The sequence below is a fragment of the Microtus pennsylvanicus genome, chromosome 1 (genome assembly GCF_037038515.1).
Source record: "Microtus pennsylvanicus isolate mMicPen1 chromosome 1, mMicPen1.hap1, whole genome shotgun sequence".
Classification (NCBI taxonomy): Eukaryota; Metazoa; Chordata; class Mammalia; order Rodentia; family Cricetidae; genus Microtus; species Microtus pennsylvanicus.
This window is the reverse complement of record NC_134579.1, coordinates 151,112,273-151,139,377: the sequence shown is the minus strand read 5'-3', so window position 1 is coordinate 151,139,377 and position 27,105 is coordinate 151,112,273. Positions and strand designations below refer to the sequence as shown.

Here is a 27,105-nt window from a genome sequence, read left to right as displayed (position 1 = left end):
GAAGATAAAAGGAGACGGCACTTTTGAGAATAACAGCAACACTTTTATTATCCCTTTAGTGAGCGCCCAAGTCCTCTAAGCTCAACCCCTCCTGCCTTCCATAAGAACCTTCCAAAAAAAAAAAAGCAAGACAATACAGGGGAAGGGGAACAGGAGAAATGCTTTTATTGGAAGAGCAGTGTGGACATGAGAGGAAAGGATGACAGAAAGCAAGGGAGGGGGAATCCAAGGGGCCAGCACCTTTCTCGGGACCCCATCCAGGGGGCTGCCCAGAGATGGGCTGGCAGGCCCAGGCCCAGGCCTGAATAAGGAAGGCCTGGCAGTCCCTTGGGAGAGGGCGCCTGGGAAGGAGGGAGGCAGGAGGCCTGGGGTTCCCACGAAGAGAATGCAAGAAGCCACCTGGTCTCACCGATCCATGCTGTCGTCAGTAGGGCTGGAAAAACAGGTCTGTAACAGCTTTTCACAGAACTCCAGCTCCTCCTGGATCAGGAGAGAGAAATCCTGAGCACCAGCAGATCTGCCTCCCGCACATTCAGCAGCCAGAACAACCCTCCCTCCTACTGGCTACCACATACCCACTCCAGTAGCCACTGGGCTTTCCCAGTGACTACGGCTAGATCATGCTCACTTGCCCTGCTCATGGGTTTCTGAGCTTTGGAGAAAAGAGCCTGGGGCCACCCAAACTGGCCTGTCGTCACATCAGCCCTGTGGCTCTCATATATCCACCCCAGGTAAAAGTGCTGACCACCAAGCCTTAGGATCCGAGTTCAATCTCCACAATCCATGTTGTGGAAGTTAAGCACTGACTCCCACAAATTGTCCTGTGACCTCTACCCATGCGCCATGGCACACACATGCCCACACACATAATAAACAGATGAATGTAGACATATTTTAAGCAGTATTTTTATGGGGGGGGCAAGATGGAGAGTGGTTTTTCATGTCAGTATGTATACATTCACGTGTGTGCATGTATGTAGAAACTAGAGTTCCCAGAAGCCATCCACCTTGTTTATGTGTGTGCACATATGTGCAGATATGAGTGCATTGTGTACACACGGGTGTGGACACCAGAGGTTAACAAAGTATCTTCCTCACCTGCTCCCCATCTCTTTCTCTTCTTTTGGAGGCAAGGTCTCACAATGTAACCCTGGGCTGGCCTGGACCTCACTATGTAGACCAAGTTGGCCTCAGACTCACAGAGATCAGTCTGCTTCTGCCTCCCCAGTGCTAGGATTCAAGGTGTGCACCACCATCTGTTTTTGAGACAGTTTCTCAATGAACCTGGAGTTCACAGATTCTACTGCACTGGTCACACATGAACCCCAAGGAATCTTCTCTGTCTTGCTCCCGAGTGCTAGGATTGTGTGTACCTGGGATTTGAGCTCAGCATCTCTTGGCAAGCACTTTGAGCAATGTTCTCTGCCTGTTTTTAGAGCAGTGTTTGTAGTAGTGAGAACTGGGGACAACCCACATCTCCTTTAAAAGGCAGCTACCTCAGGATTTCAAGCTTGAGACTACTTTGAGCTAACACAGTGAGAACCTACCTAAAAGATAAATTTAAAAAAAAAAAAGAGGCAGTTAGCTGCACGCCTTTAATCCCAGTACTCAGGAGGCAGAGGCAGTCAGATCTTTGTGACTTCAAGGCTACCCTGGTCTACAGAGCTAGTTCCAGGACAGCTAGGGCTGTTATATAGAGAAATCCTGTCTCAAAAAAACAAAAATAAAAATAAAAACACAGAGGCAGTTAAATCAATGAGGCGATGAATCCATCCACACTCCACACAACAGAGCTGTAATGAAAGAGAAAACCTCCAACACCAGGAGTCAAAATAAAGCTTCCGTGCTAGGCACGGTGCTGCATACTCTTCTCCCAGCAGCAGGCCTGGAATGCTCCGCAGGGCCCAGGCTGGCCTCAGTGCTACCTTGTTCTTGTTGAGGAAAAAATATCCAGCCTTGTTTTTATTTTTAAGAAAAATTTAAAAAAAAAAATAATAAGCATTGGTCTGTCCACCTGACAGTGGTGGGTACCTCTAAGGTGAACCCTAGAATCATTCAGCTCAGGGTCTCCTGGGAAATAAATACAAGTGCGGCATGTAGGTCCCCTACATCCTCCACCTGACATCAGGCCAGAATGGACTACAGCTTCCCATACTCCATGGGGACAGGTAGTAAGGTCACAGGTTCCTGGGATGAGGTCAGACAGACAGCTGCTAGCAGGTGTCCTGCCTCTCCCACTTACCAGTATCCCTCTGTAACATCAGGTGTGTCCAGAGAGGCATAGGGGCAACAGAGTGGGCATCGCTGGTGCATATTTGCTCTGCTGAGCATTGTAAGAGTGGAGGCATTGAAGCAGTGGGCACTTTGAAAAATAAATAATCAAGGCTGGCAGGGTCTCGTCGCAGCAGGTAAAAGTGACAACTTGACATCGAACCCTAGGACTCACATGTCAAAACACGACCTCCACACAGCGTCATCACACATACACAAGAACACACATAAAGATAAAAAACAAATCAAATAACAGAAGCTGGAGAGATGGCTTAGTGGTTAAAAGTACTTGTTGCTCTTGCAGAGGACCTGAACTAAAATTCCCAGCACCAACATCAGGCAGCTCACAAACATCTCAGCTCCAGGGGTTCCAATGCCTTCCACTGGCTTCCAAAGGTACCCCACAAACAAACAAAACAGAAATATAAGTAAAAAAAAATGTTTTTCAAGACAGGATTTTTCTGTGTAGCCCTGACTGTCCCGGAACTCACTCTGTAGACCAGACTGGCCTCGAACTTACAGAAATCCACCTGCCTCTATCTTCCGAGTGCTGGGATTAAAAGCACATGCCACCATTGCCTGGCTGAGTAATCCATTCTTATCTACTTAATTTATTCACCTATTTAATTAGATATTTAAGGATGTTTATCACTTTTGGGGTACAAAATAACTAATAAGTTTAATTATCATTTTTAACCAGTTTATAAAATAATTCTCACTTCCCCACTGACATAACCTGCAGCCCACAGCATTGCTTAATAGGAAAATATACAATAGAGAAGGCAGGACAATTTGAGCCCACAAGCCACAGGGCCATCACAGAACCCTCCCCCATGCCTTCTACCTGGTACTCCTCATGCTTCTGCAGCAGCTGGCAGCGGTGGCGGAGCAGCTCCTCCAGGCCCAACTCAGGCTCCCGGCATTCACGCACACCCTGGGGAAAGTCTGTCACGAGACTAAAGGAGAATATGAGAGCAGATCTTAGGACCCCATCTGCAACAAAGACCACAGCCCAGCTCCAAACCCCCTGCCAATGCTCCTGTGGGGGCCAAGGTATGCCCCTATAGTGGATCTTGGCTCCCCATCTCTATAACAGCCCTCCAGCTGCTACACATCATTGCAGTGAATATAGTTTAGATGGTGTCTGCCATAATGTCTACGCTGGCTCCATCATGGTCCAGGTGTGTCCAACCTTTTGATACTGTGACATAATATTGTCATCTACAGAGTTCATGCTGGAGAATGGTATGATTGCGTTATTTTAAGAAACCTTACAATGTTTTAGGTACATTTACAATTCTGTATTGGGCAGCATTCATAGCAACCCTGGGGCACATGTGGCCCAAGGCCTGCAGGTTGAAAAGACCCAGAACACTAATTTGTCCGCCCTGTGGGAACCATAAAAAGGGAGTCTCCCTCCCAGGGACTGGGAGGAAACATTGTGTGATCCTGCCCCTCTCCGGCCTACACTCTTCATCTCCCATTCTTCCAGGGTGGAATCCCAGCATAGGAGCAAGCGCTTAGTGCCTGAGCTGTTCTTGTCATGGGAACCCCATCCAAGGCCCCCTCCAGGGGCCTCAGCATACCTGCACAGGGCTCCAAGCACGTGCTCGTGGAAAGGGCTGTGTTCTGTCCTCACAAGGGCCACCAGCTGCTGGACCATCCCCATAGAGCAAAGGGTTCCTGGGGAAGAGCTGTGGGCATCAGGAGGAAGGCTCTCACTCCAGCCTGCATCCCCCACAGGTCCCTCTCAGCCACCTCACCTTTGTGCTCTGGGTGGCCCACCAGCAGGTTCTGCAGCAGGAATGCTGACTTGACCTTGAGCTTCTGCACTTGCTGCTGCATGGCGCGCATCAGCACAGAGAATCCATCCAGGCGGAGAAACTGCAGCAACCCAGCCTCTTGCTCTCGAACTAGACCTGGAGGGAGGGGCAGAGCTCTGAGGTCCCAGTCACCATGGCCTCCACCATCATCACCACAGCCACCAACGTCACTAGTATCATGAGCATCACTGCTATGCCCATCACCATCTCAATCACTACAACTATCAACACCATCATCACTATTTGTGGTAGAATAATCTTTCTGTACACTGTGAAGATGTGTCTTTGCCAAGGCTCCTTCTGATTGGCTTACTAAAGAGCTAAATGACCGCCAGGAAGTGGTGGTGCACACCTTTATGCCAGCAATCAGGAGGCAAGTGGATCTCAGCGAGTTTGAGGCTAGCCTGGTCTACAGAGCAGATGTCAGGACAGCCAGAACTGTTACACAAGAAACCCTGTCTCAAAAAAGCTAAGTGGCCAAAGCTAGGCAGGAGGCATAGTGGGAATTTCTGGGGGGAGAAAGGAAGAGGAGGAATCTAGGTATGCAGGAGGAAGCAGGATGGGCAGTACAGAGACAAGGTAAAAAGCCACAAGGCAAACACGTAGATTAACAGAAATGGTTTCTGTTTTAAGAGCTAGTGGAACAGCTGAAGCTAAGGTCAAGTTTTCATAGTTAAGTCTCTAAGTCACTATTTGGGAGCTAGCTGGTGGGACAGAAAGACTCATTACAACTCTTATCACCATTACATCATTAGAATCAGCATTATCATTATAGCACTATCATCACCATGACCACCAACATCACCGTTACTAAAACTATCATCAATACCACCATATCACTATGACTATCACCACCATTTCATTACCACAACCATCATCATCACCACTCTCACCACTACTACAGCCATGAACAATCACTGCCACCATTTCTGCAACCTTCAGTATTCTCGTCACCATGACCACTCACATCAGCATCATCATCACAGCAATCGCCATCACCAGTATTATGACCACCACCACACAGAGTTCATCATAACCCATACAGTCTACCCCTGTAGTGCATAGAGCCCAGTGGTTTTTAGTACGTTCACTAAGCAGCTATCACCATCACTTGGGTCTACTTTCTCTCCCTATGGATTTACATACCCTGGATATCTCATATGAATGGACTCAAACAATATGGGCCCTTTTGTATCTGACTTTGTTCACTCAGTCCAATGTTTTCCTGTTATAAATCCTGTAAGCACTTCATTTCTTCCACAACAGAGCCTATTCTGCCATAGGGGCACACCACATTTTATGCAGCCAAAGATGACCCCGAACTCTTCTTAGTCTTGCTGCCCCTACCTTCAAAGTACAGATATTATAGGTATGCACCCCACACATGGCTTAGATTCCCATTTTACAGACAAGAAAACCAAGGCCAAGAGAGCCAGGCTATAGAGCATGTACGATCTTTATTCTGAAGGCAATGAGGATTCTGTGCAGCCTCCAAGCAGGGCAAGAGCCAACCAAGGATGCATCTACAGGAAGGCCAACTCCTGGACAAGCTCCAAGCCTTCACTGCTCAGGCAGACAGGAGCCACTGCAAGTTCAAGGCCACTAAGAACCTGTGACAAGTGTGACTAGGGAACTGGGCTGTTCCTTTCAAGTTCACTGAAATGTAAAGCCAACAACCAGAAAGAGTGTAAAATTTTCCATTAAATGCAACTCTGTTGCTTTGGTAAAACTATACACCAAACACTTGAAATTCTACAGCTAACCTGAGAAGTACTAAGTATAAACATACCAAGTACTTCTTAAGATGTAGCACGGCAAAAAGACATAAAGCATCTCATTAGTAGTCCATATGTGGGGACTGGAGAGATGGCTTAGGACTTAAGACACTTGCTGCCCTCACAGCAGACCCAGGTTCACTTCCCAACACCCAGATAGTGGCTCACAATCACCTGTAACTCAAATCCCAGGGGATCCAAAGCCCTCCCTCCTCCTTCTGAGGAGTCAGGTACCATGCATACATACATGAAGAACACCCATACACATAATATTACATACACATAAAAAATAAATAAACTTTAAATGGTCGGTATCCACTGTGTGCTCATTACTACCAATAGTTACCTTTTACTGTTTTCTTTTTTTTTTTTTTTTTTTTTGGTTTTCCGAGACAGGGTTTCTCTGTGGTTTTGGAGCCTGTCCTGGAACTAGCTCCTGTAGACCAGGCTGGCCTCGAACTCACAGGGATCCGCCTGCCTCTGCCTCCCAAGTGCTGGGATTAAAGGCGTGCGCCACCACCGCCCGGCTTGTTTTCTTTTTTGATACTGTTTTAGTTGTATGTGTGCACGTGTGCATGTGAGTGCATGCGCACAGAGACCAGAAGTGTGCACATGTGCATGTGAGTGCATGCGCACAGAGACCAGAAGTGTGCACATGTGCATGTGAGTGCATGCACACAGAGACCAGAAGTGTGCACATGTGCATGTGAGTACATGCGCACAGAGACCAGAAGTGTGCATGTGTGCATGTGAGTGCATGCGCACAGAGACCAGAAGTGTGCACGTGTGCATGTGAGTACATGCGCACAGAGACCAGAGTGTGCACGTGTGCATGTGAGTGCATGCTCACAGAGACCAGAAGTGTGCACGTGTGCATGTGAGTACATGCGCACAGAGACCAGAAGTGTGCACGTGTGCATGTGAGTACATGCGCACAGAGACCAGAAGTGTGCACGTGTGCATGTGAGTGCATGCTCACAGAGACCAGAAGTGTGCACGTGTGCATGTGAGTACATGCGCACAGAGACCAGAAGTGTGCACGTGTGCATGTGAGTGCATGCGCACAGAGACCAGAAGTGTGCACATGTGCATGTGAGTGCATGCTCACAGAGACCAGAAGTGTGCACGTGTGCATGTGAGTACATGCGCACAGAGACCAGAAGTGTGCACGTGTGCATGTGAGTGCATGCACACAGAGACCAGAAGTGTGCACGTGTGCATGTGAGTGCATGCGCACAGAGACCAGAAGTGTGCACGTGTGCATGTGAGTGCATGCGCACAGAGACCAGAAGTGTGCACATGTGCATGTGAGTGCATGCGCACAGAGACCAGAAGTGTGCACGTGTGCATGTGAGTGCATGCGCAGAGACCAGAAGTGTGCACATGTGCATGTGAGTGCATGCTCACAGAGACCAGAAGTGTGCACATGTGAGTGCATGCTCACAGAGACCAGAAGTGTGCACATGTGCATGTGAGTGCATGCGCAGAGACCAGAAGTGTGCACATGTGCATGTGAGTGCATGCGCACAGAGACCAGAAGTGTGCACATGTGCATCTCAGTGCATGCGCACAGAGACCAGAAGTGTGCACATGTGCATGTGAGTGCATGCGCACAGAGACCAGAAGAGGGAGTCAGATGCCTTATAGGCAGCTACAAGCTGCCGATGAGGATGCTAGGAATCAAACTCACATCCTTGTTTTTTGTTTTTTAAAACTGTTGAGCCAACTCTCCAGCTTCTTTGTTTCCTTTCCTAAGATAATGACTTACTGTATTGTTTTGACTGGCCTTGAACTCATGATTCTCCTAAATCTCCTAAATGCTGCGATTACAATGTGTTACACCATGCCTAAACTTAAAATGTCACTTAGAAAAAAAGAAAGACCTGGATCTGGTTCAGCAGTTAATAGCACTGGCTGCTCTTGCAGAGAACCCAGGTTTGGCTCCCAGCACCCACATGGCACCTCATGACTCTGTAACTCCAGTTCCAGGAGCCTGAATGCCCTCTTCTGCCCTCTGCGGGCACCTGAACTTGTTGTTTGTTTGCTCGTTATAGACTTATTGAGTTTATGTACATTGTTTTGCCTGCATGTATGTCTGTATGAGGGTGTTGGATCATCTGGAAATGGACTTAGAGATGGTTGTCAGCTGCCATGTGGCTGATGGGAATTGAACCGGGACCTCTGGTAGAGCAGCCAGTGCTGTTAATCTCTGAGTCACCTCTCCAGCCCGTTTGTTTGTTTTTTACTAGAAGAGGGATTGTGGTAATGAGCACCTGCAATCTCAGTGTTTGGGAAGTGAAAGGACTAAAGTCAGTCCAAGGCCACCCTGGTCTAAACAGCCAAGACTCTGCAGTGAGACTGTCTCACAAGGCTGAAAGGAGGGCTGGCGGAACAGGCCAGCCGGTAAAGACAATTGCTGCCAAACCTGACCTACAAGAGTAGGACAGAGCTGATTCCCACAAGTTATCTCTGCCCTCTAGTCATGGGTAGTAACACTACAAGTGTATATACACACGCGCGCCTGCACTCACACAGGCACACACGTGTACACTCGCATGTACACACATGCACACACACACACACACACACACTAATGAAATGTAATAGAAACTTTGAAACTGAAAATAGGGGTACAGAGATGGCCCAGTGGTTAGGAACACTAGCTTTCTTCCAGAAGACCTGTGCTTAATTCTTAATACCCATATTACAGGGGGCTGTGAGCCACCTGTAACTCCAGTCCCAGGTGACCCAACTCTTCTAACCTCCTCTGGCACCAGACACACAAAGTGGTAGATATTCATGTAGACAAAACACCATACATATAAGATAAATTTAAAAAAATAAGAAAATAATAAGAATAGCTGGTCATGGTAGCTCATGTCTGTATCCCAGAACTCAGAACTCAAGATGACACAGTGAGTGTGAGGTCGGTCATGACTACCTGCAACCCTATTCAAAATAAAACCAGATAAAACAAATAGATAGCAAAATAATCATGGGTAGAAGACACAAGGCACCATAAATTTAACTGACAAACAGCCTGGAAGCTCTGCCTCCAAAGCAGGAGCAAGCATGGTCCTTGAATCCAGGGTTTCTCTACCTAGACATGGAAGCATGTGGGGCTGGGCCAACCTGTGCCATGGAGCAAGGCTAGATGTGGACTGGTGTAGGGGGTTCTTCTGTCTTTGTGTTACTTTCATTGGTTAAATAAAGAAGCTGCTTGGCCTTTTGAGAGGCCAGCCCTTAAGTGGGTGGAGGAGACAGAACAGAATTCTGGGAGGAAGAAGGCAGTGTGGCAGACGCCATGGCTCTCCCCTCCAAGATGGACGCTGGTCAGACTCATGCCAGTAAGCCACAGTCAAGTGGCGATACACATTAATAGAGATGGGTTAAATTAATATGTGAGAGTTAGCCAATAAGGGGTTGGAGATAATGGGCCAGGCAGTAATCTAATTAATACAGATTTCCGTGTGATTATTTCAGGTATAAACTAGCCAGGTGGCAGGACAAAAAACAGGCCCACTCCCATTACAATAGTGGACAAGAAAGAGCCCTGACCCCAACTCTAACAACTGGACATTCCTCAAGTCATTACCAGTGTCAATGGAAAGCACAATCACCTTCCACAAGAGCCCTGACCCCAACTCTAACAACTGGACATTCCTCAAGTCATTGCCAGTGTCAATGGAGGGCACAGTCACCTTCCACAAGAGTCCTGACCCCAACTCTAACAACTGGACATTCCTCAAGTCATTGCCAGTGTCAATGGAGGGCACAGTCACCTTCCACAAGAGTCCTGACCCCAACTCTAACAACTGGACATTCCCCAAGTCATTGCCAGTGTCACTGGAGGGCACAGTCACCTTCCACAAGAGTCCTGACCCCAACTCTAACAACTGGACATTCCTCAAGTCATTGCCAGTGTCAATGGAGGGCACAGTCACCTTCCACAAGAGTCCTGACCCCAACTCTAACAACTGGACATTCCTCAAGTCATTGCCAGTGTCAATGGAGGGCACAGTCACCTTCCACAAGAGTCCTGACCCCAACTCTAACAACTGGACATTCCTCAAGTCATTGCCAGTGTCAATGGAGGGCACAGTCACCTTCCACAAGAGTCCTGACCCCAACTCTAACAACTGGACATTCCCCAAGTCATTGCCAGTGTCACTGGAGGGCACAGCCACCTTCCACAAGGACCCTGCTTACTCACCTCAGCCCTCATTCTCACCCAGGTCATTACTAAACCCCTGACTCAACTCCCAGCTTCCATGAACCCTGGCTGGGCCCCTGTATCTTCTCCACAACAGAAGGAAGACAGAATGGCTGCTACTGCTCTCAACTGACAGCCAAGGTCATCACCATGGGGCACATTTCTCCCTTAAAAAAGCTTCACTTAACTCTGTGCTGAAAAGAAATAAGCTAACAAGTCAGAGGAAGGTTAAACGCACATTACTACATAAAAGGCCAACTAGAAAAGCCGCAGGCTGGGTTCCAACTATGTGGCTATGGTAGTTTGAATGAAAATGGCCCCTATAGGTTCACTGGGAGTGGTTCTAGGCAGTGAAATTACTGTATGGTTCCATAACAATGGCTATGTGTCACTAGTTATCTGCCCAAACCATGGGGCACACACAACCCTGGACCTCCAATAAAAGCTATGGATCCTAGACAACAACAATATGGTTTATCAGTTGCAGCATGATGTGGGATTCCCCTCTGTATGCTATGAATACCATTGGTTAATAAAGAAGCTGCTTTGGGCCTATTGCAGCGCAGAACAGGGCAAGGTGGGAATTCCAAGCATAGAGAGGTTGAGAGAGTAGGCGGAGTAAAGGAGATGCCATAGAGCCACGCAGGAGAAAGATGCCCATGTGCCAGTACTGGTAAACCACAAGCCTTGTGGTAAAATATAAAATAGAAATGGGTTAATTTAAGATGTAAGAGCTAGCTAGAAATACCTTTAAGCTACTGGCTAAACAATATTGCAATTAATATAGTTTCTATGTGATTATTTCGGGTCTGAGCAGCTGGGAAACGAACAAGCAGCCTCCGCCTACAGGAGCAAGTGTACCTCTGTCTGGGTGCTGATAAGGAGGTAGACTGTGTGGGCACACAACCTCCATTTTGCTATGAATCTAAAACTGCATCCCACATCAGTAGAGTACTTGCATAGCATATATGTGATCCTGGGTCTAAAACCCACCAAGCTGAGCATTTTGGTGCGTGCCTGTAGTTCCAGCTCTAGAGAGGATGAGGCTGGAGGACAAGGAGGTCAAGGTCATCCTTGGCTACCTAGCCCATTCAAGGCTATGCTAGGCCCTGTGAGACCCTGTCTTAAAACAAAATAAGCAGGGGCTTCAGATGACTCAGTTGATTAAGAATGTTTGCTGTCCTTCCAGAGCATCTGAGTTCAGTTCTCAGTCTTCAGTGGGTACTGCACACCCACCTGCAATTACAGCTCCAGTGGATCTGATGCTCTCTTCTGGATTCTATAGGGACCTGCCCTCCCAGGTACACATACACATAAGTAAGAATAAAACAGGAAGACTGCTGCAAGTCTGAGGCCTGCTTGGGCTATATAGGGAGTTATACAATGGGTTACAGTAAGACTCTGTCTCAAAAAAACAACGGGCTACCAAAATGGCTCAACAGATACAGGCACTTGCCATCAAGCCTGATAACCGGCGTTTAATTCCAGGAACCCCATTGTTAGAAGGTGAGAACCGACTCCCACAAGTCGCTTTTAGACCACATTTGCTCTATGGCACATGTGCCCACATACAAAAAAAAAAAAGGCTGGGCAGCAGTAGCACAGCCTTTAATCCCAGCACTCAGGAGGCAGGGGCAGGCAGATCTCTATGAGTTCAAGGCCAACCTGGTCTACTGGTCTACAAAAGCTAGTTCCAGGACAGGCTTCAAAGCTACAGAGAAACCCTGTCTCGAAAACCAATATATATATTCCTAAAACAAGAGCCAGATGTAATCTTAGTATTTGGGTGGTAGAGGCAGAGGATCGCGAGACCACCCTTGGCTATATGGCAAGTTCAAGGTCAGTCTGGAACACACAAGACACAGTCTGAAAAAGAAGAGAGAAGACAAGACAAGACTAGTAAGGTGGCTCAGAGGGTAAAAAATCACTTGTGGCACCAACAGACTGGCTTGGGGGAGGGGACAGCAGAAGCAGGGATCAGGCAACAGAAGTACATGTGTATCTCCCTAGCCTCCCTGTCCTTCCCCCACCCCAGGCCCTCACACACATGACTCCGAGTGACCCATCTCTGAGTTTCTGAAACCCTTTCTCTGTGGGAACAAAGAACCACTCACAAACATGAAGTGACAAGGCAACCAAGTCTGTGCCCTCACCAGAGAGGGGCAGGAGTGCAATAATGTCCCTGCCTCCAGCAGTGGGAGCCCACATGACCAAGCCTACTGGTTCCTAGCACAGAGCCCTCAAAGGAGGCCACACAAGGGCCATACTATAAAGTCACCCAAAGAAGGGCAGATGCCACTCAACCGTACACATTAAAGAGGTTATGTGAACTCTACTATTGTGTGAAGAAAAAAGAGAGCCAAGGCTGTCCAGGATGTGCTGGGCAAAGCCATCCAGGTGGTCAGTTACCAGGTACATGCAAATGAGCAGAAAGAGGGGGCTTCTGTGTATATGGCTGCATATTACAAGAACACACAGCGCATGTCTGTATATTACATACACACACACACACACGCACACACGCGCACACACACACACACACACACACACTTATACTTACAGAAACATGTAACATGTACAGGAAAGCAACCAGGTGTCTGGGACACTGTACTGTGAGCAATATAACTTTTTACAGACTTCTCTATTGCTTGTTTTGTTTTCATTTTCTTTTCTCCTCTACCCTCTGAATCGCCCTCTGTCCCTCTCTCCCCGGGATCTCAGGTAGCCCAGGCTATCTTTGAACTCACCATTTACTCAAGGATGACCTTGAACTTCTAATCCTCCTGACTCCACCTCTCCACCCACCAAATGCTGAGGTGATGTGCACATGCTCCCACACATGGTTTATGTGGTGCTGGGGACCAAACCCAGGGCTTCCTGTATGCCAGGGACGCACTCTACCAACTGAGCTACATCCTCCGCTGTGTCTTATTAGCCTTGAACCTTCAAGGTGTAGCCCAAGCTACCTCAAGCTTGCAGGCATCCCCCATTGGCTCCCAAATGTTTACCAACATTCTCAGTACCCTGGATTTGTAATATTATAGAATGTCTTCACTGGAGGCAGGGGTACTTAACACATTCTTACTGTAGACATCAGGCTGTCCTGGAACTCATAGAAATTCTCCTGCCTCAGCCTCCCATTTACCAGAATTATAGGTGTGAATCACTACATTCACCTTTAAGATTTATTACTTGTTTTTCTAAAAAGGAGGATGGGACTGGACATGTTGGAGAGATGGCTCAGTGGTTAAGAACACTTACTACCCTTCCAGAGGGCCCAAGTTAAGTTCCCAGCACTCCATCAGATGGCTCCCAACCACCTATAACTCCAGACCCAGGGAATCCAATGCTTCTAGCCTCTGTGGGCACCGACACCCATGTGCATGCCCCTACACATAGAAATATGCATACCCAAAAATAAAAATAAATTAAAAAATAGGAATCAGATGGCAATGGGGCAGCAGTAGAGGTGGTGGCAGCAGCATCGGCAACTTGGGCGGCAAAGGCAGATAGATCCCTGAGTTGGAGACCAGCCTGGTCTGCAGAGCCAGAGTTACACAGAGAAACTCTGTCTCAGGAAACAAAAACAAAAACAAACAAACAAAAAAAAAAAACAAGAATAATAGGGCACCTTTAATCCCAGCACTTGGGAGGCAGAAGCAGGCAGGTCTTTGTGAGTTTGAGGCCAGCCTGGTTTACAGGGCTAGTTCCAGGATAGGTAGGGCTGTTACACAGAGAAACCCTATCTCAAAAAATGAAAGAAAGAAAGAAAGAAAGAAAGAAAGAAAGAAAGAAAGAAAGAAGGAAAGAAAGAAGGAAGGAAGGAAAGAAAAATATGGACTGAAAAGATGGCTCAGCAGTTAAGAGCACTTATTTCTCTTGCAGAGAAGACCTAGGTTCGGTTTCTAGTACCCACATGGCAGCTCAAACTCACCTGAAACTTGAGCTTGAGAAGATACAATACCCTTTTCTGGCCTCCTTAGACACTGTACACATGTAGTACACACATATACATGCAGGCAAAAAAAATTCATGCACATAAAAAGAATACAAGTAATAAATCTAAAATAAGAAGCTAAAGCCGGGCAGTGGTGGCGCATGCCTTTAATCCCAGCACTCTGGAGGCAGAGGCAGGCGGATCTCTGTGAGTTCGAGACCAGCCTGGTCTACAGAGCTAGTTCCAGGACAGGCTCCAAAGCCACAAAGAAACCCTGTCTCAAAAAAACCAAAAAAAAAAAAAAAAAAAAAAAAAAAAAAAAGAAGCTAAAACTTATTAGAAGAAAGCCTTGCAAGTCCCTCTCCAGCCAGCTCCAGGTCCAGCGGCAGCAGAACTGGGGCACAAAGTCCTTTTCCTTACCCTGGAGCTAGGCTATCATGTGTCTGTCCCTCCAGACCTTCTTCCTGCCCCAGATTAACAAGCCTCCTCCCCAGTGAAAGCCTGTCTGCCCAAGCCTCCCTAGGTCTTCCCACCAGCCCCTGTGTCCCAGGAACATCTGCCCTTCTGCTGTGAGCAACTCACATGGGGACCAGAGCTCAAGACACAGAAGAGAGTAGAGGCTCCTCCCACATACTTCCTACTTCCTCTCTCTTTTTTCTCTGTCTCCCCAACTCCCTCTCCTCTCCACAGTCTAGCTTTGTAACTCTCTTTGGCCTCAAACACAAGGCAATTCTGCATCCTGGGATTACGAGTATAGGTCACTAGGCCTGGATTTACACATCCTGTTTCAAAGACAGTGTGTGTGTAACTGCTAGAGCTAAGGAAAGTCGGACTGGGGATGTTGGTCGGTTGGTGGTAGGATGCTTCCTTAGCATTCATGAAGCCCTGGGTTCAGTTTTCATTAGCCAAGCATGGTGGTGCATGTGTAAAATATCAGAGCCCTAGAAAGATACAGGCAAGAGAATGAGATATTAAAGGTCATTTTCTGATATAGAGAGAGTCCAAGGCCAAACTGGTATATAGGAGATCCTGTCTCAAAAATGGAAAGAAGCCAGGTGTGGTGGTGCATGTCTCTAATCCCAGCACCTGAGAGCAGAGGCAGGAGAATCTCCGAGTTCAATGCTAGCTAGTTCCAGGATAATCAGGGCTACACAGAGAAAATCTGTCTTGGAAAAGAAAAGAAGAAACAGTCAGTTGGGCAGTGGTGGTGCATACCTTTAAACCCACTTGGGAGGCAGAGGCAAGGGTCTCTGTGAGTTCTAGGCCAGCATGGTCTACAAAGCAAGTTCCAGGACAGCTAGGACTGTTACACAGAGAAACACTATCTCAAGAAAATCAAAAAGAAAAAATGAAAGAGAGAGAGAGCTGACCTTGCAGAGATAAACAAGGAGTCCCCATATGTCCTTGCAAGCCCACTCCCAGGTACATACCCCAAGAAAGGGAACATGTCGACAGACAAGACTTGCAACCCCTGCTCACAACAGCAGAACAGCCAAGAGGCTGAGAAAACCCAGACGCCCACTGGCAGATGGACAGATAAACAAATGTGCTGTGCCGATGCGCTGGAATGTCATTCAGCCATAAAAAGGACTGAAGTACTGACGCATGCCACAACAAGGATGAACACCACGTCAGTGAAAGAACCCAGAAGCAAAAGGCCATGTGGGGCACACAGTTCTGTTTACAGGAAATGTCACGGACAGGCAAACCTTCCGACACACTAGACTAGTGGCTGCAAGAGCTGAAGTTAGCATACGGGAGGGATCGCTGCATGCTGACAAAGCCCAGCTGGAGGCGATAAATGTTACGAAGTTGAAAGGGGTGCACAACCTTGTGAATACACTGAAAAATACTACATTGTGCAATCGAAAAGGATAGATTTAGCTGGGCCTGGAGGCATAGGCTATAATCCAAGCTACTTGGAATATGGAGGCAGAAGGATGACAAGTTCAAGTCTTGCTTGGACTATAGAGTGAGTTCAAGACCAACCTAGGAAAACATAGTAAGATCCTGCCTCAAAAGAAAAAGGTAAGGAGAGCTGGGGGTGTACTTTGGAGTACTTGTCGACACAAAGCCCTGGGCTGAAGCCCAGCACCCCATAAGCTAAGCATGGTTTATGTGGTACATGTTTGGCATCTCAGCACTCTAGAGGTGGTAACAGGGAAATGTGAAGAGGATGACTGTAGGAGAGGCATCCATAAGGTCCAACCCCTCCCTAAGAATCTCTAGTCCATGGTGGCTAGGGGAGGGAGTAGGAGGAACCATATTCCTCGATGCTGTGGCCATTGGTAAGTTGCCCTGGCTTAGGTAAATAATCACCCACTGGAGCTCTTAAGAACAACCCAAATTAAATGCAGTGGATCAAAAAAACAAAACAACAAGGGCTGGAGAGATGGCTGAGGTTAAGGACACTGACTGCTCTTCCAGAGGTCCTGAGTTCAATTCCCAGCAACCACATGGTGGCTCACAACCATCTACAATGAGTTATGGTGCCCTCTTCTGACAAGGAGGGAGAACACTGTATTGTATATGTAATAAATAAAATCTAAAAAAAAAAGCTGAAAGCAGGAGGGGACTTGTTAGCGAATGAATCTCTGTGAGTTCGAAGCTGGCCTGGTCTATATGGCAAGTCCCAGGACAGCCAGAAATACATAGTGATACTATCTCAAAAAAAATTATTATTATTATTATTATTACACACACACAGACACACACCGAATAAAATAGGGTTGAGGGCCTGAATTCAATCCCTATAGACCATATGGTGGAAAGAGACAAATACACGACATAAATAAATTATAAAAATAAAAACCTGACATTAAACAAGCGCTCTACAATGCTGGTTTTCTTTCTGTTCCCAAGCTGGCACCTACATCTGAACTAAACGTCTCTGTCCACGCTTTGGTTCCCTTGCTTCCCAGGTTGTAAGGACAGAGTGTAGAGGTACGCACTGAGGGACTCTGCCCTGTCTGGAGAAGTGTTAGTTGACATAACTGGGGAATGCCTGTGACTACAGCCGGTGGAGGCCACAAACACAGCTCAGTTTCCTACAGCACACAGGATGGTCCCAGTGGCAGAAAATGAGCTGACCCCAAACATGGACAAAGACTCTGATACGTGAGGTGCTCAAGCTGGACCACGAGGTCTTCTCCCACCACTGCCCAGGAATTGGTGGGCTCTGGCTCTGCCTTCACTTCTCTGGCTCTGGCACCTCACACAGAGTCCCAGCAGAAACAGGAATCAAAGAATAAAGGAAGCACCCAACCCTTTATCCCTTGTGGATCCAGCAAGTCCCAGGCCCTCCCCCAGCAATCCTGGACACTCACAGGAGATGGCGAAGAGGGCCTTGACCCGTACCGTGTCGCAGGAGTCCCGGTCGAGCAGTCGAAGCAGCTTGCGCAGGGCACCCAAGCCCAACACCTGTTCCTGAATGGCTGCAACATTCTGACTGCATGTGCCGATGAGCTGTGCTGCCCTCCAGCGCAGCCCTGCAGCCCCTGCCTCTAGGTATCGGCCCACCAGCAGGTGCATGCCTGACAGCTGGCAGAAATCTACAAACAGAAGAGAAGAAAACTGTCAACGCCCCCAGTTCACAGGCTGACCTCTCACGCCTTACTGTGTGACTATATTTAAAAACAGAGTATGAGAGAGAGGGCTGATAAATGGGTGTGGGGACTCGCTTGGGAATGATTAAAAATTCTGAAAGTGAAACAGGTCTGGGGCTAAGGTTGTAGCTCAGTTAGCAGAGTGCTTACCTAGCACTCAAGCCCTGGGTTTGAGTCTCAGCACCTCATGAAACAGGCTTAGTGGCACACTCAGCACTCAGGAAGCAGGAAGAGCAGAAGTCCTAGGTCATCCTGAGCTACATAGGAAGTTTAAGGCCAGCCTGGTATATATAAGACTCTGTCACAAGTTGAGCCATAAGCCGGGCAGTGGCAGAGGCAGGCGGATCTCTGTGAGTTCGAGGCCAGCCTGGTCTACAAGAGCTAGTTCCAGGACAGGAACCAAAATCTACAGACAAACCCTGTCTCAAAAAAAAAAAAAAGTATGCAGGGGGAGGGGGACACACTTTTAATCCCAGCACTCAGGAGGCAGAGGCAGGCAGATCTCCATGAGTTTCAGGCCAGCCTGGTCTATAGAGCGAGTTCCAGGACAGGCTCCAAAGCTAGAGAAACCCTGTCTCTAAAAACAAAAACAAAACAAGACAAAAAATGGTTCAGTGGTTGAGAACTCTTGTATTTGTTCTTCAGAGGACCCTGGTAGTTCCCAACACCCACAAAAAGGTAGATCACAACTGTCTGTAACTCCAGTTCCAAGGGACCCAAAGCCCTCTTCTAGCTCACATGTGGTACATATATACATACATGCAGGCACCCACACATACACCTACAGTAAAAATACAGAGCACATGCCTTGCCTTTAATACTGGGAGGCACATGCCTTTAACCCTTGGAAAGCAGAAGCACGTAAGTATCTGTGAGTTTGAGCCCAGCCTGGCCTACAGAGTTCCAAGCCAGCTGGGCTACATAGTGAGATCTTGTCTTATTAAAAATAAATAAATAATAAAAATAGGCCACGTGTGGTGGCACACACCTTTAATCCCAGAACTCAGGAGGCAAGCATGGTCTACAAGAGCTAGTTCCAGGACAGTTAGAACTGTTACACAGAGAAATCCTGTCACAAAAAAAGAAAAAAAAAACAAAGAAGAACCCAAAAAAAAGATAAATAAAATAGGTATATGTATTTAAAAAAAGAATGTGACCTGTGACCTACAGAAAGCCATGTCCCACCCTAGAACCACACAAGTCCCACCTGCCAGGACTCCTGTCTGTTCTGACCAGGTTAGCACACTCTTACCTCAGAAACACTACTTGAATGCTTTTTCCAAACCAGATATAATCCTAAGACACACCCTTGCTCAGGTCTCTGATCAACGCTGTTCCTCAAGGTGGCCTCATTTTACCACCCCACCCCAAACTCCTCCTTTCTCATCCTCTACAGAGAGGCAGTAGATGGCCAGCAGATTAGAGGGCGAATAATCCATCTCAGGGCTTAACAGGGAAGTAGCAGAACCAACCGGCTCCACAGTAACTTGGCAGGGTGCAAGAAGGCCCTTGTTGCTGTGGTAACCATGGGGAGAGACTGGGAGGAAATGGTGCTGATCCAGGAGAGAAGGGCTGCGGGCTGAGCCATATGGGATATGGGCACTCTGGGGAGGGGGTGGGGTACCTGCCGCATTATCCATGTTCTCGCACAGGTCTGCCAGCAGCTCTAGTGCCCCTTCACGCTCCTGCTGGTCAGTGGCTAGCTCAGCTTCACCAGCAGTTGGGGGTGTGGGCTGGGACAGCACCCGGAGGCAGCTCTTCATCTGCTCCACCTCCTCTCGCTGGCCCCGGAAGGCGGCCGACATGGCTTCCTGCAGCCACTGACGTCTCTAGGGAAGAAGAAAAGAGGGTGGAGAGAGAAGCAGAAGTCTCTCAGTGATTACCTGAATGGTGATATTAATATGACATATTGGAAAAGCACGGTGGTCTCATTCTATAGTTCAGTCTGGCTTCCAACTCACAGCAATCCTCCTGCCTCGGCCTCCCAACTGCTGGGATTAAAAGCATGTGCCACCATCATCAGCAGGGATACAGTCTTTACTCACAAATTCTTTCCTAGTACTAGGGACTCGGTACTGAAACAGAACAGTTAAAGAAAAAAGAAAATAAAAGTGCCTTTCAGGGGGTGTGGGCAGTGAACAGAGAGAAAGGCTAGAGGAAAATAAAGAGAGCATGTAGTATGTAACATGATATGACAATGTGACAAGCACTGTGGGGTAAGAACAAACACATTGGAGAACCAAGGGAGTGGAGGTAGGCCTGCAGAACTAAATGGGGTCATCATTTAGAAGTGTAAGCAATGAAATCAGCCACAGAATAACTATGTGGAAGAATAGTCAAGGCTGAGGAAACCATCAGGAGGCCAAGGTAGCTGAAGCAACGTTAAACAAGGGAGGAAAAAAGTTGTGGAGAGAGAAACACCTGCTGTGGAATAATCCTGTACACTGTGAAAAGCTGATGGAGCCGGTAGCAAGGCAGAAAGTATAGGCAGGACAACCAAACTAAGGACTGGAGAGAAAGAGGGCAGAGAGAAGAGTCACCAGGAAACACGGAGAAAGCAAGATGTGATGGAGGACAGGTAAAGCCACTAGTCACATGGCAATACATAGATTGGCAGAAATAGGTTAATTTAAGTTGTAAAGAGCTAGTTACTAATAAGCCTGAGCTATCAACTGAGCATTTATAATTAATAAGACTCTCTTGTGGTTATTTGGGAAGCGGCTGCTGGGTCAGGAGAACTTCGCCCACAAACACCCCAGGAAAAGAGCAGGTTGGATCCTATAGCCAGTAGGAAAGACCTAGATTTTGTTCTGAATGAGGTGGGTGGAGCTACCAAAGTTCTCAGCAAAGAGGTAGAGACACAGACTGAGAAGTGTAAAAATAGAGACAATAGACTTAAGTAGGAGACTAAGTAGTCCGTGCAAGAGAAAAGGTGATGGAGCTAATTGTGAAGGCATATGCCTGTAATCCCAGCACTAGGGAGGGGGAGGCAGGAGGATTGGAAGTTCAAGAACAACCTCTACTATGTATCAATGTGAGAAATGGCCAGATCCTGGGCTGTGAAAAGAGAACCAACTGAACAGCTAAGGTATAAGGAGAGAAAGAGGAGGCAGGATGATGCCAGGGTTCTGTCCTGAGCAACTAGCAGCTGGGGAGGGGGAACACATGACACACCCAACGATGTCAGGTTGGAGGATCTGCTACACAACCAGGGAAAACACTGAGTAAGGTACCCTCATGGCTGGGGCAGAGGTCTTTGCATCTCTGCTCTACTGACACTCTGAGCTGGATGTTTCTGGAGTGTGACAAATGTCTTTAGAACTACATGAGGTTGAAGAGCATCCCCAGCCTGCACTCTCCTCTAAGAATGGCTCTACTCAGCCGGAACTGGGGAGGCAGAGACAAGCGGATCTCTGTGAGCTCCAGGACAGCTAGGACTCTTACACAGAAAAACCCTGTCTCGAAAGAAAAAAAGAAAAAGAAGGAAGGCATACAGGCAGGCAGGCTCTACCCATTGCTAATTGTCCTCTGGAAAATTAAAAATAAAAAACAATAGAAAGTATGGAGAATGGGAAGAAATCAACAAAGGACACCAACAAGGACAAGTGAGCACAGAGGAAAACTAGAAGGCTACATTGTCCCAAAAGGGGCACCTCAAGAGGGCTGAAACCACCTGCACAAACCTGTAATCCCAGTACTTTTGAGGTGAAGGCAGGGGGATCAGCAGGGCAAGGTCATTTTGGCTAGTTTGGTCTGGATGAGACCTCAATCTCAAAAAAGGAAAGAAAGTGGGGGGGGGGGGGGGCAAACGATCTCATTGTTCTGTGCCTGTCTCCTCCTAGAGCTGTATATGGTTAGTGACACGGTGTCTACAGATTATTCTATAGTGTAATTGAACTGCTACACTATTTCTATGTATAGCAACTGTCAGCTGAAAAATTATATGTAAAATTCCTACCAACCTTCAAGACAACTCTGTCAGTTTTAGTATAGTTATTCTGGATACACTGATTTAAAAAAAAAAAAATCTGAGACACAGAAAGGATGTGCCTTGCCCAACCAAGGTCATGGCTGGCTACTGGCAAAGCCCAACTGTACAGTATGTTGAGTACAGTCCAGTCTAAGCTGGAACATCAGAACTGCCTTTGAAACACTGTCATTGCTATCACCATCAATTTGAAAACACGAGGATTGGAAAGATTAAATAATATACCCAAGGTCACATTTGTGGGGACAAGGCTGAATCCATATCTGCCTCATTCCAGAGGACGCTTTTTTTTTCTCTTTTCCCTCATCACGAGACTATTCTGCCTCCCAGAACAAGACTGTGATCAGACACTTCACAGCTGACCTTCAGCCTACCATGATGCCACACTTAGACTCTTGCGCACCACCCAGAGAGACAACAGCTTCTAGCTCACTAAACCACTCTCCCCAAGACACTTACATCCCTAGACCCCTCACGCCAGCCCCTTGGGTCCTCATACTTTACCTCCTCACTCATGGGTTCTGGCGGAGGGTCTGGCTCCTCAGAGCCCGCAGTAATAGCCATCTGCAGCAAGCCTTGAAGGTTCCGTGGAGGCCGGGGATTGCCTGAGCCTCCCGCTGAGGAGCCGCTGCCCCCTGAAGAGCAGCCCTGGGAGGCCGGAGGCAGAGCGAGGGGGAGGCGACTGCCCCCAGAGCCTTTGTCTGCCATGGAGCTTTTATGAAGGGAGAATGTATTGAAGGAAGATGATGGTCACCGCTAAGGCGGTTCTGGCATCCGATGGGTAGACTCTTGAGGGTCTGCTGAAAAGGTGGTGTTTTGGGAGTGTTAGGGGCCTCCTCATGATTCCAAACTATTTTGCCTGCAACTACCTTAATCATAACCCCCTTTCCCTCCTTCATACCCACAGGACCCTTCCCCAAATCCAGATGCCCCTCCTTCCTCCCTAGCAACAAGCCCCACCCACTCTCCCTGGCAACGAGCCCCCCCAGGATTCACATCTTGCGTCCTAGTCTCTTAGCAACTCCACTGCCCCGCCTCCATGGCAACAAGCCTTCTCTCAGTCCCCTTAGCAACAAGTCTCCTCCCTTGTCTTGGAAGAGGGGCACCCCAGTGGGGCTGATCTCACCTTCCCGGGTCTACAGTCACTACCACGCCTAAAGACAGACTCGCCTGCACCTGACTCTGGTGGGCGCCGCCATATTTACCGGAAATACGCAGGGTCTCACTCGGAAGTACCTCACGCAGAGGTTTGCCCGGTTCTAAGCAGCACCTCTCGGCGGATGTGGCGCTTAGCTCCGCCTCTCTCGACTAGGCCCCTCCCCATTGCCACACACCCCCACTCGCGTATCTGTTGTAAGCCCCGCTCCCTGGCTCCTTTGTGCACCTTAGAGAACGCGGGACTCTTACTTGAAAAGCAAACCCCTCCCCTTCCAGGAATAGACTCCGCCCACACCCGTATTCCCCGCCTCTGTTCTAGGCCTTTCGGCCTTTCCCCGTCAAGTCCCGCCTCTTTCTTAAGTACCTGGACCATCAACCTGGCCCATTTGGCCACAGAGGCCACGCCCGTTCGCTGCTATAGGTCAGACCGGTTTGTACCTCTCGCTAAACTGCAGTTTCTACTGGAGTCTTGGGGTCCTTTGCTCCTAGTACCATGGCACTCAGTCTCACCTTTTTCTCGGCCTCAGTTTCCCCATTTATTACTGGCTTCAGTGTGGACCATTCTGTGTGAGTGGTGTGTGTCTCTGTGAGGCTAAGCATGGTGTGTGTGGGAAGCAGACAGCATCAGGTATCTTTCTCCTTCAATCTCCCCTTATTTTTTTTTTAATCGTTTTTTAAATTTTGTTTGCTTTTTGTTTTTAGAGACAGGTTTCTCTGTGTAACAGTCCTAACTGTCCTGGAACTAACTCTTGCAGACCAGGCTGGCCTTGAACTCACAGATCCGCCTGCCTCTGCCTCCCGAGTGCTGGGTGAAATTTCTTTTAAAGATTGTTTTTAATTATGTAGATGGGGGGGTATGCGCGAAAATGCAGTTTCCTGTAGAACTAGAGACATAGAATCCCCTGGAGCAAGAACTAAAGACGGTTTTGAGATACCAAATATAGGTGCTAGGAACCAAACTCAGGTCGGTCTGTTCCAAGAACAAAAAGTACTCTTGAGTGCTGAGCCATCTCTCCAGTCCCTCAAATTATTATTTTTTTTTAGATTTATCTATTTTGTATGAATGCTTTGCCTACATGCTCGTGTGTACACCATATGCGTCTCTGTTGGATTGCCTGGAGCTGGAGATATGGATAGTGAGAGCTATCATGTGAACCTAAGGTTTAGCAAGAGCAGTAAAACAACAGGGCTCCTATAACCACCGAGCTCTCTCTGGCCCACCCCCTTTTGTTTTTGTTTTGGAGTTTGGCTGGATTTTTGTTGTTGTTGTTTTGTTTTGTTTTGAGACAGGATCTCACTATGTAGCCTTGGCTGATCTAGAGTTCAACTTGATTAGGTTGCCCTCAAACTCATAAATATCCACATGCCTCAGCATTCTGAGTGCTGGGTTTAAAGGTGTGCATCCACATACCTGGCTTATTTTATTCTTTTTATTTTATATATGAGTGTGTGTGTGTGTGTGTGTGTGTGTGTGTGTGCGTGTGCATGTGTGTGTGCATGTTTGGTGCCCTTGTGGTCCAGAAGATGAGATCTGTTCCCTGGAACTCTTAGTACTGTTGTTTAAAAATATCTTGATGAGTTAAACAACACGCATTTTTATACTACAGTTGTGAAAGGCAGAATCTAAAATCAAGGTGACGACAGGAGTCCTTCTTGAGGCCTCTGGTGCAAAGCTGCTTTCCATCCCTTTAACCGTTTCTAGGAGTCACTGTACTTTCCACGCCTGTGGCCACTCCCTTTGGCCTCTGCTTGCATTTTCTCATCACCTTGTCTGATCCTCATCCTCCATCATCCTTCTTACTAGGATCTTGATATTATGAGGGACTCATGCCCACCAAGATACACCAAGATGTTCTCTTTGCCTTGGGATCCTTAACAGAGAGCAGGGTGTGGTGGCACACACTTTAAACTCAGCACTCGGGATGCAGATGCAGTCAAACTTCTGTGAGTTTGAGGAGAGCTTTGCCCATTTAGCAAGTCCCCGCCCAACCAAGGCCTTATAGTAAAACCCTGTTGCCCCTCAAAAAAATCCTTAATTGAATCTCAACTTCAAAGTTTCTTTTGGTAATAAGGTCACATAGTCACAGATTCTGGGAATTAGGGTTTTTGTTGTTGTTGTTTTGGGGTTTTTTTTGGTTTTGGTTTTGGTTTTGGTTTTTCGAGACAGGGTTTCTCTGTGGCTTTGGACTTTGGAGCCTGTGTTGAAATAGGTGCGGCGGGGCTGCGTCCCCAGCACCCCGCCGCCCGCACGACTAGGAGCTGCGGTGGGCTGCATTCCCACCCAGCTCCGCACGGCTAGCTTTACCCGAAATAATTACACGGAAACTGTATTTTTTTAAACACCGCTTGGCCCATTTCTATCTAGCCTCTTCTAGGCTAGCTCTCGCACCTGGACTAGCCCATTTCTAATAATCTGCTGTAGCTCACGAGCTGGCTTACCAGCTTAACCTGCATCTGCCTGGAGTGGAAGAATCATGGCGACTCTCTGACTCAGCTTCTTTCCCCCAGCCTTCTGTTCTGTTTACTCCACCCACCTAAGGGTGGGCCTATCAAATGGGCCTAGCAGTTTCTTTATTGCTTAACCAATAAAATCAACAGATTGATATATGACACTCCCCCATCAGAGCCTGTCTTGGACTTTGGAGCCTGTCCTGGAACTAGCTCTTGTAGACCAGGCTGGCCTCGAACTCATAGAGAACCGCCTGCCTCTGCCTCCCAAGTGCTGGGATTAAAGGCGTATGCCACCACCGCCTGGCAGGTTCTGGGAATTAGAATTAGAATGTACAGGTCTGTGTATAATATATGTATGTGTGTATATGTAATGATATATGTCACACAGTGTAAATGTACAATAGCATATTTATATGTATATATGAATATTACACACACATATCATGCTGGTAGCCTAGATGAAAGTTATCATGCATTCTATGAATGTTACAATATGATACATAGATATCCTATGAATGCTTTACAATAACCTATAAGGAATATAATCATATAACTTTACCATCTCTACTGAAACACTCTAGAGTAAAATGGGTTCTATTAATTAATAGCATATACCTATAATCACAGTACTTGAGACAAAGAAGAGTTCAAGGTCAGCCCCGGCTATATAGCAAGTTCAAGACCCTCCTGGGCTATGTAAGATCCTGTTTCAAAGCCGGGCGATGGTGGCACACGCCTTTAATCCCAGCACTCGGGAGGCAGAGGTAGGCGGATCTCTGTGAGTTCGAGACCAGCCTGGTCTACAGAGCTCCAGGACAGGCTCCAAAGCCACAGAGAAACCCTGTCTCAAAAAACCAAAAAAAAAAAAAAAAAAAAAAAAGATCCTGTTTCAAAAGGGGAAAAAAAAAAGTCTGGGAACGGGGTTAGGGAGAGAGCTCCGTTAGTAAAATACTTGCAGCACATGCTTAAGAGTTTCATCTCTGGCACCCACTGGCGGGTGTGGTGATGCATGCATGTGATCCTGGTGATGGGAGACATGGAAGCTGGAAGTCCTTGGGACACAATAGCCAGGCACTATAACTTAATTGGCAAGTTGGTGTTGAAGAGATGGCTCAGCAATTAAGAGCATTGGCTGCTCTTCCAGAGGCCTGAGTTCAGTTCCCAGCAACCACATGGTGGCTCACAACCATCTGTAATGAGATCTGGTGCCCTCTTCTGGCATGCAGATGTATATGCAGACACAGCAGTCATACATTTAAAAAAAATTTAATCAAAAATCAATCCAGGTGGTGACAGCACATGCCTTTAATCTTAGCACTTGGGAGGCAGAGACAGCAGATATATGAGTTCAAAGTCAGCCTGGTCTCCCAGCACTCGGGAGGCAGAGGCAGGTGGATCTCTGTGAGTTCGAGACCAGCCTGGTCTACAGAGCTAGTTCCAGGACAGGCTCCAAAGCCACAGAGAAACCCTGTCTCGAAAAAGAAAAAAAAAAGTCAGCCTGGTCTACAGAGTGAGTGCTAAACCAGCCTGGTCTACACAGAGAAATCCTGTCTCAAAAAATAAACAAATAAAAAGATCTTTAAAAAAAAAAACCCAAGGTGGACAACTCCTGAGGAATAACACTAGAGCTTGACCTTTGGCCTCTGCAAGCATTATGTACACATGTGTCCGCACATCTGCACACACACACACACTTTCAAATAATAAATTACAGGTGACAGATGTAGGGAGTGTAGCCAGAATACATTATATACATGTATAACATTTCCAAAAAGTGATTTATATTTTTCAAAGGGATGAAAACTTATCATAGAACACCAGGCATAAAACAAAGACATACAATGACCAGGTTTCGGGCTGGAGAGATGGCTCAGAGGTTAAGAG

At 47.4% G+C, this 27,105-nt stretch overlaps 1 protein-coding gene across 3 annotated transcripts; it reads right to left on the bottom strand.

The window, feature by feature from the left end:
• Nucleotides 1-21: 21 nt before the first annotated feature.
• On the bottom strand, nucleotides 22-23,016 carry Hspbp1 (HSPA (Hsp70) binding protein 1). 3 transcript variants are annotated; one of them, XM_075941838.1, is made up of 8 exons: nucleotides 22,818-23,016; nucleotides 22,117-22,412; nucleotides 19,249-19,453; nucleotides 17,346-17,570; nucleotides 4,035-4,190; nucleotides 3,858-3,954; nucleotides 3,116-3,227; nucleotides 22-480 (listed from the first exon to the last, which is right to left on the bottom strand). In XM_075941838.1, the coding sequence occupies exons 2-8, from the start codon at nucleotides 22,318-22,320 to the stop codon at nucleotides 406-408; spliced, it is 1,074 nt and encodes a 357-aa protein (XP_075797953.1). In that variant the 5' UTR covers nucleotides 22,321-22,412; nucleotides 22,818-23,016; the 3' UTR covers nucleotides 22-405. The 3 variants fall into 3 exon arrangements, with proteins under 3 accessions (XP_075797953.1, XP_075797943.1, XP_075797949.1); XM_075941828.1 differs by having other exon boundaries at nucleotides 22,739-22,826; XM_075941834.1 differs by having other exon boundaries at nucleotides 22,117-22,409; nucleotides 22,739-22,826.
• Nucleotides 23,017-27,105: the final 4,089 nt, after the last annotated feature.

Excerpts from the sequence above, each read along its gene's own strand:
- Hspbp1 (XM_075941838.1), bottom strand. The coding sequence starts at position 22,320 with ATGGCAGACAAAGGCTCTGGGGGCAGTCGCCTCCCCCTCGCTCTGCCT. Across the intron at positions 3,955-4,034 it reads GGGCCACCCAGAGCACAAAG|GAACCCTTTGCTCTATGGGG; the intron begins GTGAGGTGGCTG and ends GCTCTTCCCCAG. Across the intron at positions 481-3,115 it reads AGAAGCATGAGGAGTACCAG|GAGGAGCTGGAGTTCTGTGA; the intron begins GTAGAAGGCATG and ends CTCCTGATCCAG.